Genomic DNA, 27273 nt, shown 5'->3' with positions numbered 1-27273 from the left:
CTTTACATGTACGTATGCGCTTGGTTAGCTTGGGACCTCGCGGTTCTTGAGTGGTTAAGATGTAACGACATCTTCGCCTCTGGGTCGCGAGTGGGTCAATATAGACTGCTGGCGGTGGTTTTCTCCTCTTTCCTCTACCAATAAACCTGAAACTTCCTACATGGGCCTGTTTATTGATATGACATTAATCTAATCAAACGTTAGATTTGTATGATTTATCATTTGAGTAGGGTTTGATTGTGGACTGACATCAAGAGAAATAACATAGTCCCATATAGACCTTGGACACATCGCATACATTGTTTTATCGAATTCGACTTAAGATCAACTTTTTAATAAAAAAACTGAACTTGTAAGCGATGGATATCTCGGATAATCTGGTAATACAATCATCTGATAAAAGGGTTCCTACATCTGGGTCATTTCTGCACATGGATTATAATTAATAATACTCTTTACGTATTGCTTTATACCATTATCAAAATTACAACAGGAATTGGATGTTTTGACAATTTATAACATAAACACAAAAATAATCGCATATACTAGTTAAACTCCCTTTTTAAGCGTTTTATGTACTATAAAGGGGACATTATTTTATGTTTATGCTATGAATTATTAACAGATCTTCAAACTCGTGTGAATTTAACTAATTGTAGTTAAACCCTTTTGTATACACAGCAGATCAATAAAAAATCGTATAAATCTTGCGAGAAATAATGTTTGAGATCATCGGACCTATTAGATGTTTCATTGACAGCCTACGTGATAATTCTGCATTATTCCATTAGAGAGGAAAACTAGAAAATAAAAGACGAAAAAAGTAAGTAAACCCTAATTCCATTCCGTGTGTGGTACAACACCGCGATTGTTTAATGTAGAGAAATGTCGAGTGGTGATTACCACCAGTAAGTGGAGGGAGGAAATTCGTACAAGTGTTTTCAAGTTGGGCACTTTCTAGCGATTGTATTTTTATAAATACAAGCATTGTGAGTATCTCTGCTGTTGTCACCGTCCACGGATAATGCATAATAAGGATAAATATATGTCCATAAATCTTAATCTTTTCATGTACTTGAACAGGGATAGTGACCTCGCCGTTTGTGATGTCATCATTGGCGATATTTCATATTGGTTACGCACAAATAGGCCTATATTTGTATCAGAATGTAAAAGCGCCAAACCAAAAGTATGTCCCCACAGTTATTTTCCCAATATATTAATGGTATATGTTTTTTTTAAATTGTTTTTTTTCATTTGAATTTTCCTGGTCTTATATATTGATGGTGGAGTTTGAGCAAATATGGTACAATTGTAGAATATTGTCTACACTTTTAACTCATATTTACATAGTTGTACGATATTTCATATTTCAAAATATCATTATATTTTGCATCACTTAAACTTTAAGATGTCATTTCCTTCTTTGTTCTTACCAAAATGCCGACGAAAACATTTTGTTTGCTAGTAATACACGGTTTTGTCAAAAAGTTCATAACGAAAAATTATGTCAATTTAATTTTGACAATCTTCTTTACATTGTAATTTAGTATAACGAAAAATTATGTCAATTTAATTTAGACAATTTTCTTTACATTGTAATTAAGTATATCAAATTTGGTTAAAATCTGTTTATAGATTAAAGCAAGAAAATAGAAAGAAAACAAAAATAGAAAAATTATATTGAGAACACATTTTTGGCTTAGCTTATCTTGGTCACGTGATCTATATCATGCAACAGATGAAAACTTTGTGCATGGGTAATTTTGATAAATGTCTTGTGACGAAATCCTTTAAGAGAAATCCAACGAAACGCTCATACGGATTTTACCTGGGTTGGTTGCTAAAGCTAAGGACATCATAAGAAAACGTAGTAAATGTCTGTGTTTTATTTAATTATAGACTGCCTGTCATGAAACAGAGAATCATTTAGACAATTCAAACGCCTTCCGAACTCAGAAAATGGACGTTTTAAATGAAGAATAGAAAAGAAGAGAGCATTAATTAAATATCATGTGATAAAAATACCCTATTACATGCCAACCAGTGCCTGTTAAACATCTATTGTCTTACAGTATTTGTTTTTGAACTTCAGGCTCAGAAGTTTCAACTTTGAAAAGAATGAATGCGTCAAGATACACAAGTATGTATTCATATTCACATTTTTATAACTACAATATAACAAATATATCACAAATGTTGAAAGTTTTAAATAACTTCTAAATGTATATTAACTAAACTAAAATATATGAAACTATTAACATTTAACGCAAAAGACAATACATCTAAACTATGTACATCTTTCTAGCTAGAAAACAATACTGTACAACAAAACCACGGAATGAATTTATGCGTGAAAATATCGTTGTGATGTGTTGTGATTATAACTTGATAGTTTGTATATTATTGTGTTTTAAAGTCACTTTTAACTATCTGCAAAATTATTTTCATTCATACAAAAATAACGACATGATACTAAAATAACGTTTTCATTTAACAAATCAATTTGTCAATATTGAAAAACTTCCCTTCGTCATGTTACTTGAAATCAAATCCTATGATATGACAATTACACTTAGAGTTTTCTTTACCCTTTAACATTTAAATTACAAAACAATATTTTTCCATGCACTATTGTATGAAGGCATTTACATGTTGCCCAATAGCCATGGATTATTTTAATTAAATAAAACGTTTAAGAAACAAAGAACTATAACGTATTTCAATAGTTCATTGAACTGACTATACAATTAACATGAAATTAAACATTTATAATTTGTAATAAAAATATATTTAATTTGTTGACAACTTCATATAATTATGAAAAGTAGTTTGACTATGTAATGACACTTTAACTATACAATACAAAGAGAAGCACCAAAGAAGCACCACGTTCAAGTAATATATATGCGTAATATTTCAGTCTTCGTATTGTGTTCTACCCTAAACACAATACAATAACTTCTTCTACTGTCATACATGGATATCTTAGTCTCTGCTATTGTTCTTATTTTTTTATATAAAATTGGCCTAGAAAACAAGCAGCTCAATCAATTGCATGATACTGTCTTTACATGGTCTGAAAAATACTTTATTTCTCAGAGTTGATAGTTTGAGCGTGCTATCAATTGATGTTCTTATCAAAACTGAAAGCCCGAGTTTCACACAAATGTATGTACCATGAAATCAGATCTATAGATACTGCAAACTCTACAGAATTTGTGTACACACAGTGTATGGAACTTTATCATACAAACAAGTAGGTGTACTACATACCACAACTCTGTGTAAAAGCAAATGCCCAATACATTTCATTTTGAAAAAGCAACAGCGACAAAATGTAAAACTCAAATATATGGTATACTTAAAACAAAGTATATTTCAAACTGTAAATATCTGTTTGGCATTAATGGCCCTATTTGAATCCTAGAAATAGTACATACATGTTTATTGCAGAATAAGACCAACAGGGATAACATAATATGTCCTCAACCACATTTTATGGCATGGGGAAATAAATTAAAATCTGATCATTATGAAATTAAGAAAATAGTGTGTAGATATCTTGATGATGGGTAGACATGAATAACTAATTTTCAAAGTACAGCATATTAAACTTCAGATACTTTACCAATCTGATTCAACCATAAGTTTAATTGCTAGTCAAACACAAATAAATAATAAAAAAAAATATAAGAAAATGGTCCATATCTTGGCCAATTGAGAAGTAAACAAATGTATACTAGAGAATAAAGTTGTTTAAATTATGTTTAAAATACCTTCAGTCAAATTAATATCAGTGTACTTAAAGTAACATGCAATTGAACATCGTAATTATAACGATCATTAAGATATAATGTAAGGAGTATTGAAATTCTGAAAAAAACCATTAACAAATTCAGTGGTTATAGATGGTGAAAGAACATGGGATATAATCACGCGTGATTACATCCCTTTCACCATCTATAGCCACTGATTGGTCCACTGTACGAATATGTAATGTACAACACAAAATTAAAATATACCCTCATGAAATGTTCATATTCATGTCTCATCTCCAAATATATATACACATTTTCAATAAAATCTATCATCAGAGACAAGTCTTACAATTATGCCGGATTTTAAATCTTTGTTTTCAAACCAACCCAAGTATAAAAATATATTGCTACTCTAAAACACGGTTATGACAAACCTCTTAATTGTATACCATAGAAAACACTTCATTAACAGACCTTTGTTATTCCAAGCAAAACAAACTCTTGTTTACCAAGCAAAACAAACCTCTTGTTTACCAACAAACCTCTTGTTTACCAAGAAAACACTTCAAAACAAACCTCTTGTTTACCAAGCAAAACAAACCTCTTGTTTACCAAGCAAAACAAACCTCTTGTTTACCAAGCAAAACAAACCTCTTGTTTACCAAGCAAAACAAACCTCTTGTTTACCAAGCAAAACAAACCTCTTGTTTACCAGGCAAACCAAACCTCTTGTTTACCAAGCAAAACAAACCTCTTGTTTACCAAGCAAAACAAACCTCTTGTTTACCAAGCAAAACAAACCTCTTGTTTACCAAGCAAAACAAACCTCTTGTTTACCAAGCAAAACAAACCTCTTGTTTACCAAGCAAAACAAACCTCTTGTTTACCAAGCAAAACAAACCTCTTGTTTACCAAGCAAACAAACCTCTTGTTTACCAAGCAAAACAAACCTCTTGTTTACCAAGCAAAACAAACCTCTTGTTTACCAAGAAACAAACCTCTTGTTACCAAGCAAACAAACCTCTTGTTACCAAGCAAAACAAACCTCTTGTTTTGTTTACCAAGCAAAACACTTCAATATAACCATATTTTTCCTACACGTATTACTTACATCTTATACATTTCAGGAACATTAACGAGAATAAAACCACTATGTTATAACCATAAATCTGTTGTATTATAGACATGTTTACTGAAAGAAAGAAATTTGATCATCGAATCCCACACTAAAATACATGTTTTACTGAAAGAAAGAAATTTGATCATCGAATCACACACTAAAATATCCTGTTTTTTATTATATATGTACTTTTATAACTAATTTTCAGTTTATTTCTTTTGAGCTCTTCATTTGTTTTGCATCAAAAATATCGTAAATTATTTTCTTTAAAACTACCAGTATGCAATACAAGACCTCAAGAAAGTATATGGGGACATATACAAAATGTAGCACAAACATCAATTTATCTATGTCAGGGGAGATACCTTCTTAAAAATAACAAAATAAATATCACATTATATCAATCCTGTTGACACCTTTGAAAGATGAAAACACACATACACACTCTATCACACATCAATAAATACATTTATCACAATTGTCTAAATTGTGGAAGTATTTATTGAAAACTTTTTAGGAATACTGATACATGTTCCCTTAGTGTTGAGTTTATGATTATAAGTTAAAGCATATATAAGAGTATTTAAAATAACGGAAGACATAATGTGGACAACCCTGGTACATCTATCATGATTGTGATATACTCAAGGTCAGGAATTTGTGATCCCTTATCTCCTGTAGAATCACAGACTCTGACGGCTCCTCCAAGTTTTCCCTGAAAAACATTCATTTTATTTGATAGAAATTAAGAAATAATTATCTTTAATGAGATTTTGTACTTTTCAATAGTTATTAATTCTATAGCTAGGCAAACTTCCGGAATAAGTTATTATTAAATTAAGATAATTGATTGATTAATTCCATTTGCAATGCAAATTCATGTATTAATTTAAAGATATTTTCTAATAGCATATGGCTTCAAACAATTTTCAATGGCTTCAAATAAATGTCAAATACTGGTAATAGATAACATCACAAATCCATAGCATCAGGTATGATGCAGTACATTGCATATAGAACCATGTCACAGTACTCTATTGTTATACTTGATTATTTTACCTGAACATTTCGTGGAGAGACATGTAGTGAAGAGATTCATTAAAACTGTTATTGGCCAGGTCTTCATTCCTCGACTGTTCCTGGTAGCGACTACTCCGGTCCCACTTCATGATAAAGTTCTACAGGGGAAAATATTTTATTTAGATTATTATACAGTCAATGTACTTTTCTTTAACTCGGTAATGATATGTTTATATCAGCTTACCTCTATACATGAAATGATTTCATTTTTAATCAATCTGGTTTCAGTATTTGGAGAAGCAATTTGGAGGCATACATATTTTTTCCTTTCAACATATGAATCAATTAACCCTTGAATATTTTAAAATTCTACAGTAGAATACAAAATTACTAGATCTTGTACAAATCTACTATATACACTAGAGGATTGAATTCACCTACCTCTATGATGAGGGCAGTGAAGAGTTGTAACACAATGATCACAGAGACCAGCCACCATACTATAAAGTAGATATAGCTCCACCTACAAACATTCAAATAATAAGTACTTCATGTATCTATTCGGACATCAGTCATGTGTACCCTATAATATAACATAATAAATATAGCTCCACATACAAAATAATAATTACCATATGTACCTGTTCGGACATCAGCCATATGTGCCCTATAATATGATATAATATAATAAATATAGCTCCATCTACATTTTTTAACTATTAAATATGCATCACAGTTAACTGTGTAAGTGTAAAATATATAAAAGCCTTCTAGCCCAAGAGTGTCTCAATGGTAGCTACAAATATATACATATGTAGTTTCTGAGTTCAAAAAGTTGTACCCGTTTTGACTAGAGTTGAATTGTAGAATGGAATGGATATCAATCAATACGGGACAACAGGTGACGAGTGCACAGCAAACTGACCTGACAGACATGACATTAGTAACTTTCTATGTGATCCCCTCCGATGTGTCTGGCGCTTAATAAATGAATCACATTGATTCTTTTCTTTTTTTATTTTATAAAACATTTTAACTTACTGAGAAAGAGCTTTGGCATAGGCAGCTAGGAAGATACTCCAGTTATTGACTACCATTACATCCCAGAGAACAACAATGGCTGCCTGCAATTAAAGGAGATAATTTTCAAACATGTTGCACATACAATTGTCAATGGGATCAGACAGCAAGCATTGTCTATTGATGTCTTTTCCCTTATAAATCAATAGATAGATATCTGTATTAAAAATAAAATAACCAATCTCAATTGTATATTTGATATCATTCGACAGTTGTTTTTTTCTACGAAAATCCCAATACAAAATCAATATTTTAATGAGGTCAGTTTAGCCATCATAGAATGTTATATTATGTGTATGGTTTAGTTTTAACAACTGAGATATTTTTCAAGTTAAAACTTACAGCAAAGTCATCAAAATTATTGGCCCAATACTCCAGTTGTTGGTATGTTCCACAGTCGTAGTCTAGGCTAAAGATATAACAAAATCCTTGTCAAGACAGAAGATAAAACAGTCATAGAATGCCTGTGCATGTAGAGTTATAATTCACATCAAAATGATTCAAAATAACTCCTTTAGTCCTATTATATAGGAGGAGTCTGTGTATGGAGGTACAACCTAGCTAACACAGACTTTAGCATACTTTATCTTTTTTTCAAAGTTATATTTTCACTAACTATTTAAGTTATATTCCACTAACTTTTTTGCAATTGTGGTGTAACAGAAAAGAAAACTAATTATCCGGGGAGCTCTATATATAGGATGGTGAGTAGTGAAGAAAGAAAACAGTTATTGTACATACCTTGTTCCTGTCTCATTTTTCTCTTGGAATTTTATAGCATCATGGAATAGTTCTATACCCAGTATGGCAAAGGAGTAGTAAATTACCTGGAGGAACACAACAATGATACACATCATATAAAACAGTGTGCAAAAACTTTTAAGAAAATGCCAGTTTTTCTTTTTTGTCCTTTGTTTGGTTTTGGGAGTATTTTCCACTAAATTGTGTTGGGTCTAACGTTTTCAAAAAATACAAGTTTGGCACCCTGTCATAAATACATGGCAATAATTAATCTTTATCTGTGTCATAGTAAACCCGACTTTCTTATTGGCAGATACTTTTTCTTCATATACTATGAAGAAGAAAATCCGAGATTGGCACAAAAACTTGACCTTATCATGACATCACAATAGTGACTTTGACGTTGCGTACTGATTTAGAAAAAAAATAAAAATAAATTTTGTTCGCAAACTTGCTAAGCAGATTCACAAAGTTTGCAAACAAAATTTCTTTCATACCCTGATGAAGTTAAAAACTAATGATATCAATGCTTAAATACATGAAAGGCTATGTTAGACTCATAATTTGACATCTAATAATTCTGTCTTAAAATATAAAATGATTTCTATATGAGAGGCTATGCAATATCTGTATCATATAATATTATGTATATCTTTAGACACATCCAGTGCAATGCCAAGACTTACCAAACTTTGATAAATACTACACATAATACCTTAATAAGTCAATATATTAATGCACATTCATAATAAACAGAATGATAAAAAGATCAGGAAGAGTAGCATTTTGAGTCATTATAAGATTTACAGCTTTAACTAGTAAGATATATATTTTATATTATAACTTACCACAAGGATACCAGCAAAAGCTTTTAGATTCTTTATAAGATCTACCAGGGTGTTGGCAACAATTGACATTGCCTGAAAAATAAAAAAAATAAAAATTCAGAATTAATCCAATAATTGTATTGACTTTAATAGGATTTTTTTATTTCCTAGAAAATTAAGTTCAACTAAAATTCAAACATGTATATTTTCCAGTTAAATTCTTTCTTAAATTGAACACATACAAGAACAGACCTTAACACTTAAACCTCAATAGCATTTATCATTAAAAATATAATCCAAATATTTCCTATTACACTAATATTAATGTTTTATCTGAAGAGGACAGATTATGAGGAGACATAATATCACCACTAAAGTTTGTACCAACATACACACAGTGAAGATTTTGTACCGACCTTTATGTGTGGTATAATCCTGAACAGTCGCACCATGATAAGGATGTTTATAATACGGACAGCATTCCAAAGTGTCAGCTGGTCGTGGACTTCTCCACCTCTGTACAATCAAGTGGGTATCTATTATTTAGTACATACTTATAGAATGTCTTTGGACTTTAGCTTTGTTTGTCATGAGAAGACTTCCACAGAATGTTTAATAGTTATAGAGATATGGAAAAGAATTTTCCCACAATTTTTCCATTTTGTATTTTACAAATACTACACTTTCCATAAAATTAGGAAAAATTATATCATTAATGGTCACATTATTTATGACAATGATGGAATAAAATAATAGATCTCAATTTGATCATTTTTATGCTTACCTGGATAATGGCAGGCCATATTTTGCAATAGAAAATATTTCCAATATCTGAAAATAAAAAAATATTTCATCAAAATAAAGCAATTTACATTTATTTAGCTTCTCTTGTACATGTTCATGTTGCAAGTGGTTTTTATGATCATACAAAATCACTATCAAACCTAAGAATAGAAGAAAAAACATTCAGATAGTAGCTATCATATCTCGTTTTCAAACCTATAGTCAAAATCTATGTAAAATTACTGTCATGGTTTGAAGATTATTAAACATTATTGACCAAATTAAGTAATTACCACTAGGAAAACTGTAGTAATTCCATCAAATATATTCCATCGCTCATACACATAGCGCTTCCAACCAAGTGCAGCAAGCTTCAACGTTTGCTCAAACAAATAGTACAAAATGAAGCCAAAATTCACGATCTGAAATGAAAGAGAATTAATAAGAATGTATGTAAGTCTGTTGAATTCAGTTTTCCTGTAATGAACAAAGCTAAAGAATATTGCAGCAAATCAATTACAAGGATAAGATAAATTTGTATTGAGGATAGAGACAAGCAAGAGAACTTTTAAATGACTATTAACTGTATCTCTGGTATACACCATCATGATAATCATATAATGCAGTCTTGTCTTTCTTCAATAAATAATGTTAAACAACTAATACATGTATATACTTACATTAAGGGCTGATTTACTGGAGTTCAGTGATTTATCATACTGTGTCGCAAGCTCAACCTGTCAAAAGTACATTACATGTCCATCATTGCAAATTAATGCTATTAATGTTATCTATAATTATATACAGTGGACCCGCGATAATCCGGATGCTGATAGTCTGGAAAACTCACAATCTGGACAGAAATATCAGGGAACATATTTCCGTAACGTTATTTATACTCACTAGTCTTGAAATTGGTATTATGTATTATATTTGAATTACATTTGAAGAAGAAATAATTTGAAAGAACTTGATAATCCTCAGAGATAAATGTAAAATCTTTGCTATAGTCAAGTTGGTTGCTTTTCTAAACATAAAATATATCTTATAGTTTTTATACGAACTGCAGTGAAAAAATCAAGATTTATAAAACTATTATATGACACAGAATATGTTCAATGTATTCTTTTTCAGCAATGATATATGTTCAGTTTCCTTCTGTTTTATGTCTAAAGGGTACACTATAACTATATGTAGTAGATCTGTGAACTTTGGCACAGACTTCATGACTACAAATATATTTGTATACTATATACTTACAGAAATCATGATAACATTAATTAACGCCACAAAATTGCCAAAGTAATTGTAACCACGATGTGCAATCACTCGCTGTATTCGACGGAGAATAGGGTTTGACAGCCATCTTATCTCTGGTTTCTGTGGAAAAGTTGCAAGTTAGATTATGCAGATATTTAGTTGAGCACTATCATTGAATGTAGTACTACTGTAAGTTACTTTGAAAATTATCATTGGCTAAAAAAAACAAGCACTATTATCATTCCAAAAATCAGGATATTACATAGCAAGCATAACTTTGTATAAGAGGAAGTAACTCTGATTTTGCACTACATATTTCTTATGTACTTGACAGTACTGAAAATTTCATTTGATCAAAATATTAACTAACATGTAACATGTATTTAGTGTTTAATCATCATACAATCATTTCTACTACACGTGTAATACTCACATGTCGAGTAAAAGATTCTTTAACAATAAGATCAAAACATTCTTGGAACTGTAGATTCTGTAAACAGTCCATCTGATTCATTTGTCTTGTACTCAAGTCCTGAAATAGATATATCAAACAATTCATACATGTGAGAGTTTTCAGGAAGATTCTAACTGATTGTATAGCTTCATTTTGATAATTACCTCCATTTGTTTCATACATTAAATATTGCTTGACACATATAGGTAATGATTAATATATATATGTATGCAGAGAAAGGTATCATTTGAGAACTGCTTGTATATTAAAGTCAAACTACAGAGTCCTATTTCCAATAATGAAAAACATTTGTGTTTAATCTTAAATTATCCACACTTTGATTGATTAACTAATAATTAATTGTTTTATCAGAAATTGTAGGATATAATGAATTTGACTTTAAAGTTTCCATATCAAATATGATAATATGAAAAAAAGTCATTTTGATTTTTTTTTTTAACTTTCTATACCTGAGAAAAAGTCATTTTGACTTGACCTTAGAAATAGCCATTTTTTCGCTTTACAGAAGAAATAGCCATTTTGACTCTACCTGAGTAATAGCCCCTTTATTTTTTACTTTACCTGAGAAATAGCCATTTTTACTTTACCTGAGAAATAGCCATTTTTACTTTCTTTGGTAACGTTACATCCTCCAACACCAGTTTTACTGTCTCTATGGCAACACCAGACCTGAAAACATGTACACATATATTTGGTGATCAATGGATAGCTAATATAGTTTATAGAACTGGATGTCATGGATCTTATTAAAGGCTATGCATATTTAATTACATACAAAGTTTTGGTATGTACCTATATAAAAAGAAAACACTGAACATATATAGGTCAGTGCTTGGCAGCTGGTTTAAATGTACTTTAAGTTCATGAACAAGATGGAGGCCAGAAACATGTTATTTTAGAAACCTCCATCCACCACTCATCACCACAGCACATAAACAACTAAAACTTAATTAACAATTTAACAGCTTCTTATCTAAACAATAAAATATACCCCAGTGTATAATATGCAATAGTTACAGAGGTGTCAAGAGTACAGTAAGTCTACAAGATTGTTACACTATTTAAAGGGACAATTCAGTCTAAGAGTACATTAAAATTTGCATACATACTGGAAACAAACCAGTTCTAATGGAAATTACTTGGTTTACTGTGATATGCCAGAAAAACCCACTGTAGTGAAATATTCAAACTCGCTTGCTGTCTGCCATTACACATTGTGGTCGGATGTCTTAACTTGTATGCCCAACCCTGGGCCTTGCCAGTGCAGTACAGAAATTTTAGTCTAGAACTTCTCAAATCGCTTACAGCAGTGTGTTTACGTTATTAGGTGCATGTTCTTGTCTAAATATAATTTCACCAACTCCTCAGTGGTTATGTATTGCATTTGATTAACGTATGTGACTTTGGCTCGGGTATGTGTACAGCATACATGTTATACTTGCTTAATCGTATTGATCAACAATTTGGAATTTCAACGATATCAATCAAAATACTTAACAATGTCGTGGAATTTGTCATTATTTCTTGTTAAATGTTTCATAAGGAATATAGAGAAATACATTTATGTCATATTTTGCTTCGTGGTTATGTAACATAATTAACCTCATTGAATTGTCCCTTTAAGCTTTTTATGTCAATGGTGATTTCTTTTATAAAGAAATTCAATTTTTGATAACCAACCAGTATCAAAATTCAGATATCAGCAAAGCATAACCCCTACAACACATCAATCTAAATCACCATGTATATTATGTAGGTACACATCTCAATATCTAATCTAAGCAATGCCCTGATATGTCTGACTACACAATCAGTAGTGTAGATAATATGTCAGTGACAATGTGATATGGTGAGGTCAACAACTTTGGCATCAATTGTTAACAAAACAAATTAACACATGATAAGATTCCTTTTAATGTTTATGCTATTTTTTCTTTCAATTTATTTTAAATTAGACAATTATTTTATCAATAGATATTTTGTACAGTAAATCTGCACATGGTACATATATATGTGTCTATCATAGATACTGAATATTCAATTTGGTAAATGTATAAAAAGTGGATTGACACTTGAAAGTTTTAAAGATACTGGACTACATTTCAATATACATACAAAATTATATATGTACAAATATTTATGACCAACAAAACAATTAATATGGCAGTGTAACATGGATAAACATCATACAATTCTTGATGAAATCATTTGTCTATAATGGAAAACATTGTAGAAAGCTATCTGCAAACATAATTCAAAATTCTATACATACACTGGAGAACTAGCCACATGAGTGTAGAGGTCTCGGTCTTTCAGTACCTCGTATGCAGCTCTCACTCCAACTCTCCGCCTCAGTAAACTGGCCTGCATGGAGGTCTGCAGGGATGGACGGAAATTTTAATGTAAATGTAACATGAAAAATAAAATAGATTGATATCTTAATGTCCTTCAATGTCCTAAGAGCTAAATTGTATTGAATCGGACATTCCAGAATTGAACACAGATCAAGAAGTTATAGATTAAAAACAAACAAATATTTAATTTTGGAACTCTTTTGTCTATCAATAATATTGTAAGATAGAATTTTGATACAAAACCTGATTTCTGCTGAAATTACACTGAATTAGTTGTACTTATAACCATTGTGAGGTTTTGTTGGTTTATTTTTGAGATATGTGCAATAGCAAGATATACTAAATAACAATGTACCTGAAAATATCCTCTAAACTGGTTATATATCACAGCCAAAAACATGTTCATAAAACAGTAATTACCTGGAAATGAAAAATGGATTTCAATTTAACATAAAGCAGCAACATTGATTTCTTCTATACATTATATTCAAAACTTTATATGACTTTGGAAACTTCATTTCATATAAGATATCTAGTGAAAAACTGGTAAATAAATCAATATAAAGTTTCTTTTGTTAAGCCTGTACTTTGGGGAATGTCAGAATTAACTGACTTTTTTTAGGGTTATAATACAATTACTGTATCTAAAAAAATCAACTAATATTTCTTATATGTGTCCTTACCAATCAATAAAAATATGATGAAGTAGAGAGCATAGAATCTGTTGTTTTGGTAGGCTGGCATCATCACTGAAAATACAGGAAACACAAAAAACAAAATATCATAAAATATTAAAGGGACAATTCACTCAGGCTAATTCTTTTACATAACCAAGAAGCAAAATTTGGCATAAATGTATTGTTCTGCATTTCTTATGAAACATATAACATAAGATATTGACAAATTCCACGTCATTGTTTAGTATTTTATTTGATACCGTTGTAATTACAAATCGTTGATCAATATGATTAAGCAGGTACAATATGTACGCTGTACCAATATCCGAGCCAAAGTCACGCACGTTAAACAAATGAACTACATAACCACTGTGGAGGTGATATAATGATTTTTAGGCAAAACAATTCACCTAATAAGGTAAACACACTTCTGTCAGAGCGATTTGAGCAGTTCTAGACAAAAGTAGCATTACACTACGAGCAAGGGACTGGGTTCAGCATACAAGATATTCGACCACAATGTGTAATGGCGGACAGCGAGTTTGAGCATTTCACACGCATTTCACCACCATGGGATTTTCTGACATATCACAGTAAAACCGACTGATCTAATTTCCATTAGAACTGGGGGTTTTCCGATATATATACAAATTTTAATGTTCTCGTAGAATGAATTGTCCCTTTAACGGAAAAAACAAGAAACAATTCTGAAAATAGTGTCACAGCATAACTCCATGATACAATTCTGTAATTTTAATTCATGCTATAAATGAATGACAGAGGAAATTGCCTAGATTTGAATGAAGATGTTTGGTAGCTAAATCCTATATCAGAGGTCACCTTTGAGAGATTCCCTTACTTACCGTCAGGGTTATTAGCCGTCGTCAGCAAAACCAGTAGATTCATGAAGGCGTTAGATATAGTTCTGAAATAGGTATGTCCTTCCTGTACCTGAAAATTAATAAATCAATTCATTAATGACCAATTCCATAAATGAGCCTCTGTAAAAAGTACAGGGTAAGTAATTATAAGATTTACAAGCCTAGGGGAAAAGACTTATTCCTACAACAAAATAATTGTTTTAACTTAAAGTCAACTGTACCATGGCAAATCTTAGAGTTAATATCTGAACATTCAAATTACGTGCACTTGAATACTTAAAGGAAAATTTTGTATCAACCAACATAAACGTCTGACTATAACAATATACTCCAAATTAAGCAGGGTCTTTGTGTTTTATAAGTTCAAGTTAACAAGAACCAAATTTAAGCTTAAGTGACACGTCCAGATTGACAAGTCTACCAGAGGTTATCACACATACTACAGGTTGTTTATCACACACATCACATGTTGTTTATCAGACATACCACAGGTTGGTTATCACACCTACCACATGTTGTTTATCACACATATCACAGGTTGTTTATCACACATACCACAGGTTGTTTATCACACATACCACAGGTTGTTTATCACACATACCACATGTTGTTTATCACACATACCACAGGTTGTTTATCACACACATCACAGGTTGTTTATCACACATACCACAGGTTGTTTATCACACATACCACATGTTGTTTATCACACATACCACATGTTGTTTATCACACATACCACATGTTGTTTATCACACATACCACAGTTGTTTATCACACATACCACAGGTTGTTTATCACACATACCACATGTTGTTTATCACACATACCACATGTTGTTTATCACACATACCACAGGTTGTTTATCACACATACCACATGTTGTTTATCACACATACCACAGGTTGTTTATCACACATACCACATGTTGTTTATCACACATACCACATGTTGTTTATCACATACCACATGTTGTTTATCACACATACCACAGGTTGTTTATCACACATACCACAGGTTGTTTATCACACATACCACATGTTGTTTATCACACATACCACATGTTGTTTATCACACATACCACATGTTGTTTATCACACATACCACATGTTGTTTATCACACATACCACATGTTGTTTATCACACATACCACATATTTTTATCAACATACACAGTTGTTTATCACACATACCACATGTTGTTTATCACAATACCACATGTTGTTTATCACATACACACATACACAATTGTTTATCACACATACAACAGAGTTGTTTATCACACATACCACAGTTGTTTATCACACATACCACATGTTGTTTATCACATATACACAAGTTGTTTATCACATACACAGTTGTTTATCACACATACCACATGTTGTTTATCACACATACCACATTGTTTATCACATACACGTTGTTTATCACACATACCACATGTTGTTTATCACACATACCACATGTTGTTTATCACACATACCACAGTTGTTTATCACACATACCACATGTTGTTTATCACACATACCACATGTTGTTTATATCATACACATACAACATACACAGTTGTTTATCACACATACCACATGTTGTTTATCACACATACACATGTTGTTTATCACACATACACATGTTGTTTATCACACATACCACAGTTGTTTATCACAATACAACAGTTGTTTATCACAATACACATGTTGTTTATCACATACCACATGTTGTTTATCACATACCACATGTTGTTTATCACACATACCACAGTTGTTTATCACACATACCACAGTTGTTTATCACACATACCACATGTTGTTTATCACAACTACCACAGTTGTTTATCACACATACCACAGTTGTTTATCACACATACCACAGTTGTTTATCACACATACCACAGGTTGTTTATCACACATACCACAGTTGTTTATCACACATACCACACACATGTTGTTTATCACACATACCACAGGTTGTTTATCACACATATCACAGGTTGTTTATCACACATACCACAGGTTGTTTATCACACATACCACAGGTTGTTTATCACACATACCACAAGTTGTTTATCACACATACCACATGTTGTTTATCATACATACCACATGTTGTTTATCACACATACCACAGGTTGTTTATCACACATACCACAGGTTGTTTATCACACACATATCACTACCACAGGTTGTTTATCACACATACCACATGTTGTTTATCACACATACCACATGTTGTTTATCACACATACCACAGGTTGTTTATCACACATACCACAGGTTGTTTATCACACATACCACATGTTGTTTATCACACATACCACATGTTGTTTATCACACATACCACATGTTGTTTATCACACATACCACATGTTGTTTATCACACATACCACAGGTTGTTTATCACATATCACAAGTTGTTTATCACACATACCACATGTTGTTTATCACACATACCACATGTTGTTTATCACACATACCACATGTTGTTTATCACACATACCACATGTTGTTTATCACACATACCACATGTTGTTTATCACACACATACCACAGGTTGTTTATCACACATACCACATGTTGTTTATCACACACATACCACATGTTGTTTATCACACATACCACATGTTGTTTATCACACATACCACAGGTTGTTTATCACACAACACAGTTGTTTATCACACATACCACATGTTGTTTATCACACATACCACATGTTGTTTATCACACATACCACATGTTGTTTATCACACATACCACATGTTGTTTATCACACATACAGTTGTTTATCCACACACATGTTGTTTATCACACAACCACAGTTGTTTTATTTTATCACACATACACATGTTGTTTATCACACATACCACACACATACCACATGTTGTTTATCACACATACCAATGTTTTTATCACACATACCACATGTTGTTTATCACCTACACACAATGTTGTTTATCACAATACACACACATACACAGTTGTTTTTTCACACATACCACATGTTGTTTATCACACATACCACATGTTGTTTATCACACATACCACATGTTGTTTATCACACATACCACAGGTTGTTTATCACACATACCAATGTTGTTTATCACACATACACAGTTTTTATCACACATACCAGGTTGTTTATCACACATACACACATGGTTACACACATACACAGTTTCACACAGTTGTTGTATCACACATACCACAGGTTTATGTTTATCACACATACCACATGTTGTTTATCACACACATACCACAGGTTTATGTTTATCACACATACCACATGTTGTTTATCACACACATACCACATGTTGTTTATCACACATACCACAGGTTGTTTATCACACATACCACAAGTTGTTTATCACACATACCACATGTTGTTTATCACACATACCACATGTTGTTTATCACACATACCACAGGTTGTGTTTATCACACATACCACATGTTGTTTATCACACATACCACATGTTGTTTATCACACATACCACAGTTGTTTATCACACAACACATGTTGTTTATCACACTACCACATGTTGTTTATCACACATACCACATGTTGTTTATCACACATACCACATGTTGTTTATCACACATACCACAGTTGTTTATCACACATACCACAGGTTGTTTTCACACATACCAGTTGTTTTCAACATCCACATGTTGTTTATCACACATACCACATGTTGTTTATCACACATACCACAGTTGTTTATCACACATACCACATGTTGTTTTCACACATACCACATGTTGTTTATCACACATACCACATGTTGTTTATCACACATACCACTGTTGTTTATCACACATACCACAGGTTGTTTATCAACATACCACGGTTGTTTATCACACATCACAGTTGTTTATCACACATACCACAGTTGTTTTATCACACATACCACAGTTGTTTATCACACATACCACATGTTTTTAATCACACATACATGTTGTTTACACACATACCACATGTTGTTGTTTATCACACAACACAGTGTTTTCACACATACACATGTTGTTTATCACACATATCACAGGTTGTTTATCACACATACCACATGTTGTTTATCACACATACCACAGGTGGTTTATCATACATATCACAGATTGTTTATTACATATCACAGGTTAATTATCACACATCACATGTTGTTTATCACACATATCACAGGTTGTTTATCACACATCACATGTTGTTTATCACACATACCACAGGTTATTTATCACACACATCACATGTTGTTTATCACACATACCACAGGTTATTTATCACACATACCACAGGTTGTTTATCATGCACTTACCACAGGTTGTTGTGTCGTATTAGAGATTGGAGTCATTGTGGTACTATTTGAATTATTCTGCATCAAATAATATTCTATGGAATTATTGCCTGGCTTGTTGATGTCCTAAAAAGAAGAGTTTGATTTGTTATTGATGGTTGTTCAGATTTAATGTTTTAATCAACATAAACATGTCAAAGATGTCAAAGATGATCATTGACTGCTCAAGCACCATTATAATTCAGACAATTTCAATAAGATTCATAAGTCTTGATTAGTGACTTATCCCTAGCAAGTTATTTGGATACGTCAACAAAAATTTACCTTCACTGTCTTAAGAATCAGCAATGGAATTTCTCTTAAGAATCAGCAATGGAATTTCTAAAAATATATTTTGTTATTTCCAAACAATTTTATTTTCTGAAAACTTTGAAAATAAATATAAGAATTTTATTTTGAAATTGACATAAATACAAATAGAAATCAAAGCTTTATGCACCTTCCATCACTAAAATTTATTATGATTTAATCTACTTACTCTTGGAGTAGGAAACAGCAACATGCCAAGGAGTGTGAACACGTATAGGTGTAAAGCCAGCAGTAACAGTACACTGGAAATATATAACAAAACCATGATGTGTACATATTGTATGTAATATTCTGAAACCAAAACTACATGTATATATGAACTGAAATCCATATGGAACCACAAGCATATAATATTTTGTAAAAAAAACATATTTCTACAAAGAGGAGATCTATAAATATAAAATGCATACAAAAAAAATTGATCTTTCTTGTATCCTCTGTGCTAAGGAATATTTATACTGAATAGAAAAAGGAGAAGAATTAATGTTAGAGAATTTATTATATTTCACGGGAAGCTCCAATGTGTGTAGTTAAATGCTCCACACAACTAAGGAACAGATAAAGTCAAGCCTTACTCAAATTACTTTGGATCTCATGTAAAAGCTTTCCTGTATGTTATTTGCTAAGATATATCCACCAGTTATAAAAGTGAATCAATTTCAAAACTATCCTAGCTGTTCACAAAAGATTTATGCAATAAATGGTACAATGAATGATGTTAATCAATTGAAAAACTTACCTTGCCACTTCAGGCAGGGTTCTCTGTACACATTTAACTGTCTTTTTCATCAGGTTTGAGTTTGATATAAGGAAGAACGGGCGTAATATTCTCCGAAATCTTTTTGTCTGTATATTGATAAAAAAAAAAGAGAAATGAAAAATTCAGAAATACAAGGTGAAATATTCATTAACAAAATATATTATTTAAAAGTTTTGAGTTCTTATGCTGCAAGAAATAAGATAAATGTACATTTACAATTTTTTCAATTTGATAGTTTCAAGATTTTTTTCATCATATCCTTGATGTTGTAAACGGGCGTTTCTTTTTCAATCACTAACAAACATTTTTTTCTCACATCAAACAATCATAAGATAAGCATGTTATTGTGATCATGTACTTTCATTTTTTACCTCAGTACAACTCAAGCCGATGGTGACCATCCAGTCAATTAAAGAGAAAGCGAGGACAAGTACGGCAGCAATAAGCCACTTCTTTTTTAATACCTCCACTTTACCAATCAGATAAATCTATAGAAATGAAAAAGGAAAAATGATTAAATTAAGTATCTTAAACTTTATACGAAAGAGAATTATTTGATTTTACAATGTAGACATGTACCAAAATTAAAAACAGTAAAATATGTTTAAAACAAACACGTTTACAATGAATTCATTGTTATAACATAATAATTTTCATCTCCATCACGGTTCCTATTGTAAAAAACTATGCTTGTAACAAAGTGATTTTGCTGGCCCCTTGTGGTTTGTGTTTTACTGTATTATAAAGTCAATTTTCACAACAAATCAGTAACTCAGAATTACCTTAAAACAAACATCAGTTAATAAAAGCAACAAACAGAGAAGTTCAATTCCTTCTGTTATCCCACAAGGAAGTGTGATTCTGTCACCACGGAAACGGATGTCGGAGGTCCAGGTGAGAGAAGACGGAAACTCAATAAAGGCCAGTAAGTGTAGTACGGAGATGACAACTGTCCGAAATCTGAAATAAGACATAAATCTGGCCTATAATGGTTTTGGACAACTTGATAATGAACTGACCTAAATTGAATATTACATCATTCATATCAAAGAGCTTAATGGGTGTATTTAGGTAGCGTATTTGCATACTAAAGTTGTAGTAACATATTACTGCTATTCATTTCAAAGTGTATTGCAAAAAGGAAAAGTGCTGCAATTTATCAAATTTAAAAAGATCCAATGCAAGCACTAGTACTGATGACAAGCATGTTCAAGAACATACTAAAAGGTTTGTTGAATTTGATATGCATACAGAAATGTTGCTTCTAAAAGATAAAAAAAAAATAAAAGTTGATACATACATTTCAATTGGTTTGCAGTGATAGATTCTGTATATGAATAGAGCTTTTCTATCAATCTTGTGGCGTATGTCTCTATACTACAAAAAGAAAAAAATGAGGAAAAATATTATATCGGAATACTATTTACTTAATGTATATGGTTTACATACAGGCAATATACTGATTTTAGCAATCAAATGCTACATGTTTTTGACATGATATATATACAATGCATATAATGACCCACAAATTCATTTTAAAATTAATAGGTTAAAAACTTTTGAAAATGAGGTTAATGATTTGAGTGTTAAATTGACTTTTAAGATATATTTGGAAATTTACCTTAGCAGCGTCTTCAATAAAAACCACTGCTTGCAGTATACTTAAGTCTTCTGAAAAAAAATGAAATAAAATTGAAGTAAATCATTTTGTTGAATGGCAACATAACAAACTAATTTTAACATCAATGTTTATGCTTTGTATAAGTTTGTTTTTTTCAAAAACTAATAACCTATTAAAACTTGAACATCTATGTGAAAAGATTGATGTGAAAAATTACCAGCTAACATAACCAATCTTAGCTTGTCCTGCAATACATGTATTTACACAAATTCTCACATTTTCAACACATTTAATTTGTGCAGAATCAAATAAAAATATGAATCATGTGCTATAAATATTAAATGGATATTAAGCGACATGAGGTGCAATACATATAAAAAACCCATAGATCAATGGAAACAAAATATTATAATACATTCAAATATCATTTCCAATTCTACACTTGCAACATATAACTAAAATGAAGCAAGCAGCTCTTGAATTGATCAGAGGCTCATGACATAAGCATGTAGGAACATACTACCAGAGTAATTACATTATTTTATATATTGCACATGGGGTTGCGTGGTGCCAGTGGTGCTGTGGATGGCATTGTAAACAAAGATGCGTGCTTGTTTTCACATATATACATCAATACAGTCAATTGTGCATGCATTGTTCTGTATCACATGTACATTTGTACATGGTGCTGTTTTTACAGTATTTAAAAAGCATACCTTCAAAGTTTTCTTCGTTTGATAACAGGGATTCAGACCTATTTACAGCAAGACTGACATCTGGGTTAGTACATGCATTAGCTTCTACATGGATATGCTCTTGTGGTATACGGTTAGTAAAATTGTTATGCAAATTATTTCCATCTTGGAATTGTATATTATCCTTCATGTTTTGGCATGGAATTAGACTAACATTATTAACATTGTTAGAACCATTAAAACGTTTGCTAAGTCTAACATTTGCTTCATCTTGTGGAAGCCAGTCACCCGACGATTCACTTGTCATCCTGTTTTGTTCACCTTTTTCATGATGTCTAGGATCAGGAAACGAATCTATGTTGACATTGCTGTTTTCCTCTTCTTTCTCACTTCCGTCGCTTCCTTCATCCATTGTCACGTGAAGTAAACTATTCGGGGTTAACGGTGGGTCAGTTTCTAACCTTTCCATTCGATGACAAAGTTCATATGCTTGATATTTATCAAAAGTAAATAACAGCTGACTCAAGATAACTTACCGGAAACGCCCCTTGTGACAGGAAGTAGTACAGTAATTTTAATATCGACAAACCGGGTCAATCTATCCGGATTAACACAGACTACTACGCGTACATCTATTAAATCTCTGTGGATAAGAAAATACAACTGTATTAACTCTTTTTGAAAAATAAAGATAAAATCTTTAATAATATGAGAAGTCATTATTAATTATGCACGTTTGTATGATTAAGTCAGCTAATTTTCTTGTTACATTACAGTATATGTACAAAGATTTCAAGTAACATATGTAACTTATACGAACAATGTACAGTAAGTAGAAAAGTGCTCAATGCATTTTGACATAAATGTATATTTGATCATTTTTATAGATGTATTTCCTTGCTTAATTTTCTTAAATCCGGGACGAACTTAGATTGTTTATAGCTACTGATTCCCGCTATATATCTGTGAATGATTTCAAGAAATACTTGTCTTCCCTTTTCACTGATTTACATGTATGTCCTTTCACAGTGGGATTCACAAGAAAGAATTAACAAGAACAAAATAACTTCGGCAATTTGCTACAATCCACATCGTGCTTTCGCAACAACACAATAAAGCAAAATTGTCTAAAAGGTATCAGGATATTTTAGATAAAGAACTGAATTTATTACAATATCTTGCATGTATAAGTTGCTTAGTATGTTGTTTAAGGACCTTGAAACGAGCGTGTGGTTTAGAGATGAGTGGATACTTACATGTATTTATCAGAGAGTTAAGAGTGAGTTATGGGCCTGACACGCACATTTAGTTCAGGGAATTCCCTGATTTACATCAATAATATATAATGAACGATTCTATTTGAACTAATTGGTGATTAATTTGATATACATTTTTTTATGAAATACATGACAAATATCTGCACGTCTATATTTTATCTATCATTATCACAAATGCTATTTTCTTTTTATCTTTTGTTAGGCCAGGTGTGTGCAGTATGCTTGGTAAATGTTGTCAACTCCAGTGTACATATACATCGACAATTTTTTGAATCAACATCACGTTGAACACCTAGTTGGAGATGAAACGAATTCAAGGTAAAAATCACAGACAAAAATAATGCTTCATGTTGTCAAGATGACAAAAAGTAACGAGATGACCCCGTCAAAGATATTACTGGGTCTGTCCAGTAGAGAAAGCAGTTGTTGGAATATGACAAATTACGGGAATATATCAAAATGTCATTTCTTAATTGAAGCCAGAATAAAAACAAATATCGCATATAAATATCAAAACTGGCGTTTGTTTCTGCTGAAAACTGTAGAACAGACTGAATAATGTTCGTCTAGTGATTTCATTCGGGGTCAAAATAATATTTGAAAAAAACAGTGCACACCGTCAAGTCCAAGTGAAGTAAGTCTACGAATAGGATCAGTGATGAATACAAGAGTTGCGCAACGAGAGATGAAAGAAATGTAGAATATGGAATAGGATGATCATACATAGACAATATATTGACAACAAAGGATCAGGAGAAAAAATCACATGTAGAGAGTGTTAAATGATGTTATCTAGAGAACAATGCGAAGTAGAAAGGAAGCTCAAAACTACAATAGGGTATATGTGATGTGTTAATTGACTTAGAAGTGTGTTTCAAGCAGCAGGAGGAAACGTGATATAGCAGAATCGCTGTACTAGGTGTAATTTATTACTTGAGTGCAAAAATGTCGACAGAGAAAGAAACTTCTCTGTTGATTTAGACAACATGGTAAGACAAACTCTCTACCGTTTTTTAACATATTTCGTGAGATAAAAAGGCAAAGAAATATTATCTATTCATCACTAGCAAAATGCTATGACTGCAATTTGCATATATTCGCTGGTTTTCACATACATATCAAAAACCAAGAGAAAAAAGTTCATTTTAAACAGAAGTTAAAACAATTTTTTGTGCTTCTATTTCTACAAAATTCATACGGTCGATTTAAGATACAATTTTGTGACTTAATCAGTTGAAACCAATGTTTAATGATACTAAATTCCATGTAGTATTCAAGAGGCATCATGTTTAGTTACAAGACAAGCATTAGAAATAGGGACTTGTCACATTCACTGTCACCAAATAAGCTGTGAAATGGTTGTCCAGGGTGTTTAGATGGCTAGGGTAATGGTTGAGTAAAGAAAGTCGCAATCTTGAATGTGCCTCCTGTTCCCAGTCATAAACACATATGTGTATTATTTAAGTATTAAACACTACCTTTCCGAAACGGTTTTTGATTTTTAAAATGGGAATGTAAAACGAGATTAATAATTTAGTCGAGTGGCAAAAGTTATTAACTTAACGTTAATACTATACTTATTATCACCTCCTAAACAATTTAATTAAAATAAATAAAATGTTAATTTTCATAACGCGGGTCGTCTTATGATTTCCCCCGTCGTCCTAAATACCGCGCGGTAGTTGACGATCACTGCGGCAGACGGTAAAACAGCGAAATGACTCTCCATTGTTATCATATATTACGCAGGAAATCTTGCATATGTTTGGTGTTGCAACCTCATCTTAGGCCATCGGTATATATTTTCTGAGGTAATTAATGTTTTTAAAAAATCTTTATATTTTGCTCCGGAAAGGTAATGGGCCTTTAACATTCCCATTGAAACATTGTTAGTACATGTAATTCCAATGTATGTCATTTATAAGTTTAACATCATGGTAAATTTTGTACTTGTATTGTAAAGGCCGTTAAAATACACACGTCAGGAAAACAGAGTAAAACAACTGATCTTTATTTTGGTTTTTTGATTTTCATTCGAAAATGCGTCAGGAACCACAATATTTCTTGTAGAATTATTTTCAACCAACACTTTATTATATACTATTTCTTCAACACTTATCAATAATTTTCATATAAGAAGTGCATAATCAACAACAGTCATTCGTATTCCTTATAAAAACCGATGATCACTAATAGAACAAAATAAATGATGATATTAATAATGATAATGGCATTTTGACGACTTTAATAACAATACATCATGTACATAATTAGTGTAATAATAACAGAAAGTATAGAAAAGAAATCACACATTTTCCTCTGGATATCGTTCTGAACCGAATGTTTATTTATCTTGCTGTTTAAAAGTCATATGTATTTTAATTTTAAAACTCATACACAATTTTAATTGATAGATAGGTTGAAGCAAAATGTGAATATTGCAATCTCATTCGTTCGTGCATTTCAATAAAAGCAATAGATTCATAAATTATCTTATCCAAGAGAGCAATTTGATTTTATCCCAGTAGGAATTAGTTAAAGTGATTTCTTTGTTACTTATAAAAGCAACTTTCGATAAAGAATGATCACGAGCTATTGGAAATAATTATCGGGTATTGAATGACCCCACTCAAAAGATAAACAAGTTTGATTAAATGTGATCGGCTGATAACCACTTACTAATTTTGATTAAACTCTATTCACGGGCGACCTAGGGAATGATATGCCGATCTCCAGGGGATATATCAAATAGGATTCTATAATTGTTAGATATATAAGGAAATCTCCATCAGGCGAAGTGCATTTTTATTGGGTCTAATTAAATAGTTGCACTGTCGAGGGCTATAGGGTTAAGTCCGAGTAGACATTGGGACGGGTAAAGACTACCACTATAAAAAAACCATTCATATATATTGTATTCACTTATACTTTGATTAACATATATCATTTCATTAGACTGCATGATAGCGAATTCACAGAAATGTGTCTAATGTTTGTCAGACTGATTTTCCTTATTCTATTCTCTATAGATAACAGTATGCAATTGAAACTCGATAAGTCGCACAAGTATACCTCTAAATCATTGTTAAATTCGAAGTAGATGATTATATCGCACAAACCCTTTGTTATACATTAAATACATTTAACTCAAATTCCTGGATTATTCGAAGGTTTACCATGGCGGCCTGTCTTTGAGTTAACGAGGTTTTACTATATAATACAATGTCATAGTAGACAGTGTCATGTATTGTTGAGAAGAAATGTGTCTTTGGAAAAATGTTTCTACAT

The 27273-nt window shown here is 31.6% G+C and overlaps 1 protein-coding gene and 1 long non-coding RNA gene across 3 annotated transcripts; both read right to left on the bottom strand.

The window, feature by feature from the left end:
- Positions 1-1873: 1873 nt before the first annotated feature.
- On the bottom strand, positions 1874-4731 carry LOC138331139 (uncharacterized). Its single transcript, XR_011209670.1, has 2 exons — positions 4338-4731; positions 1874-4235 (listed from the first exon to the last, which is right to left on the bottom strand). It is a non-coding gene; the product is annotated as an uncharacterized lncRNA (long non-coding RNA).
- Positions 4732-5061: 330 nt separating this feature from the next.
- On the bottom strand, positions 5062-23275 carry LOC138331128 (two pore channel protein 2-like). Of its 2 annotated transcripts, none has more exons than XM_069278601.1 (26): positions 23030-23275; positions 22014-22063; positions 21693-21769; positions 21175-21352; positions 20764-20880; positions 20372-20478; positions 19802-19874; positions 19285-19389; positions 14962-15049; positions 14105-14170; positions 13777-13841; positions 13340-13443; positions 11655-11736; positions 11026-11124; positions 10593-10712; positions 10013-10069; positions 9626-9754; positions 9334-9380; positions 8966-9065; positions 8571-8642; positions 7723-7808; positions 7324-7390; positions 6943-7025; positions 6343-6424; positions 5941-6059; positions 5062-5596 (listed from the first exon to the last, which is right to left on the bottom strand). In XM_069278601.1, exons 1-26 carry the CDS (start codon positions 23175-23177, stop codon positions 5509-5511), a joined length of 2409 nt encoding a protein of 802 aa, XP_069134702.1. In that variant the 5' UTR covers positions 23178-23275; the 3' UTR covers positions 5062-5508. The 2 variants fall into 2 exon arrangements, with proteins under 2 accessions (XP_069134702.1, XP_069134694.1); XM_069278593.1 differs by lacking the exon at positions 23030-23275 and adding an exon at positions 22730-23019.
- Between the last annotated feature and the right edge of the window lie 3998 nt (positions 23276-27273).

The sequence above is a fragment of the Argopecten irradians genome, chromosome 1 (genome assembly GCF_041381155.1).
Source record: "Argopecten irradians isolate NY chromosome 1, Ai_NY, whole genome shotgun sequence".
NCBI lineage: Eukaryota > Metazoa > Mollusca > Bivalvia > Pectinida > Pectinidae > Argopecten > Argopecten irradians.
Note: the sequence above shows the minus strand (reverse complement) of the source record. Positions and strands in the feature narration are given on the sequence as shown.

Excerpts from the sequence above, each read along its gene's own strand:
- LOC138331128 (XM_069278593.1), bottom strand. The coding sequence starts at position 23,015 with ATGACAAGTGAATCGTCGGGTGACTGGCTTCCACAAGATGAAGCAAAT. Across the intron at positions 21,770-22,013 it reads TTATTGAAGACGCTGCTAAG|TATAGAGACATACGCCACAA; the intron begins GTAAATTTCCAA and ends TTCTTTTTGTAG. Across the intron at positions 7,026-7,323 it reads ATAATTTTGATGACTTTGCT|GCAGCCATTGTTGTTCTCTG; the intron begins GTAAGTTTTAAC and ends CTTTAATTGCAG.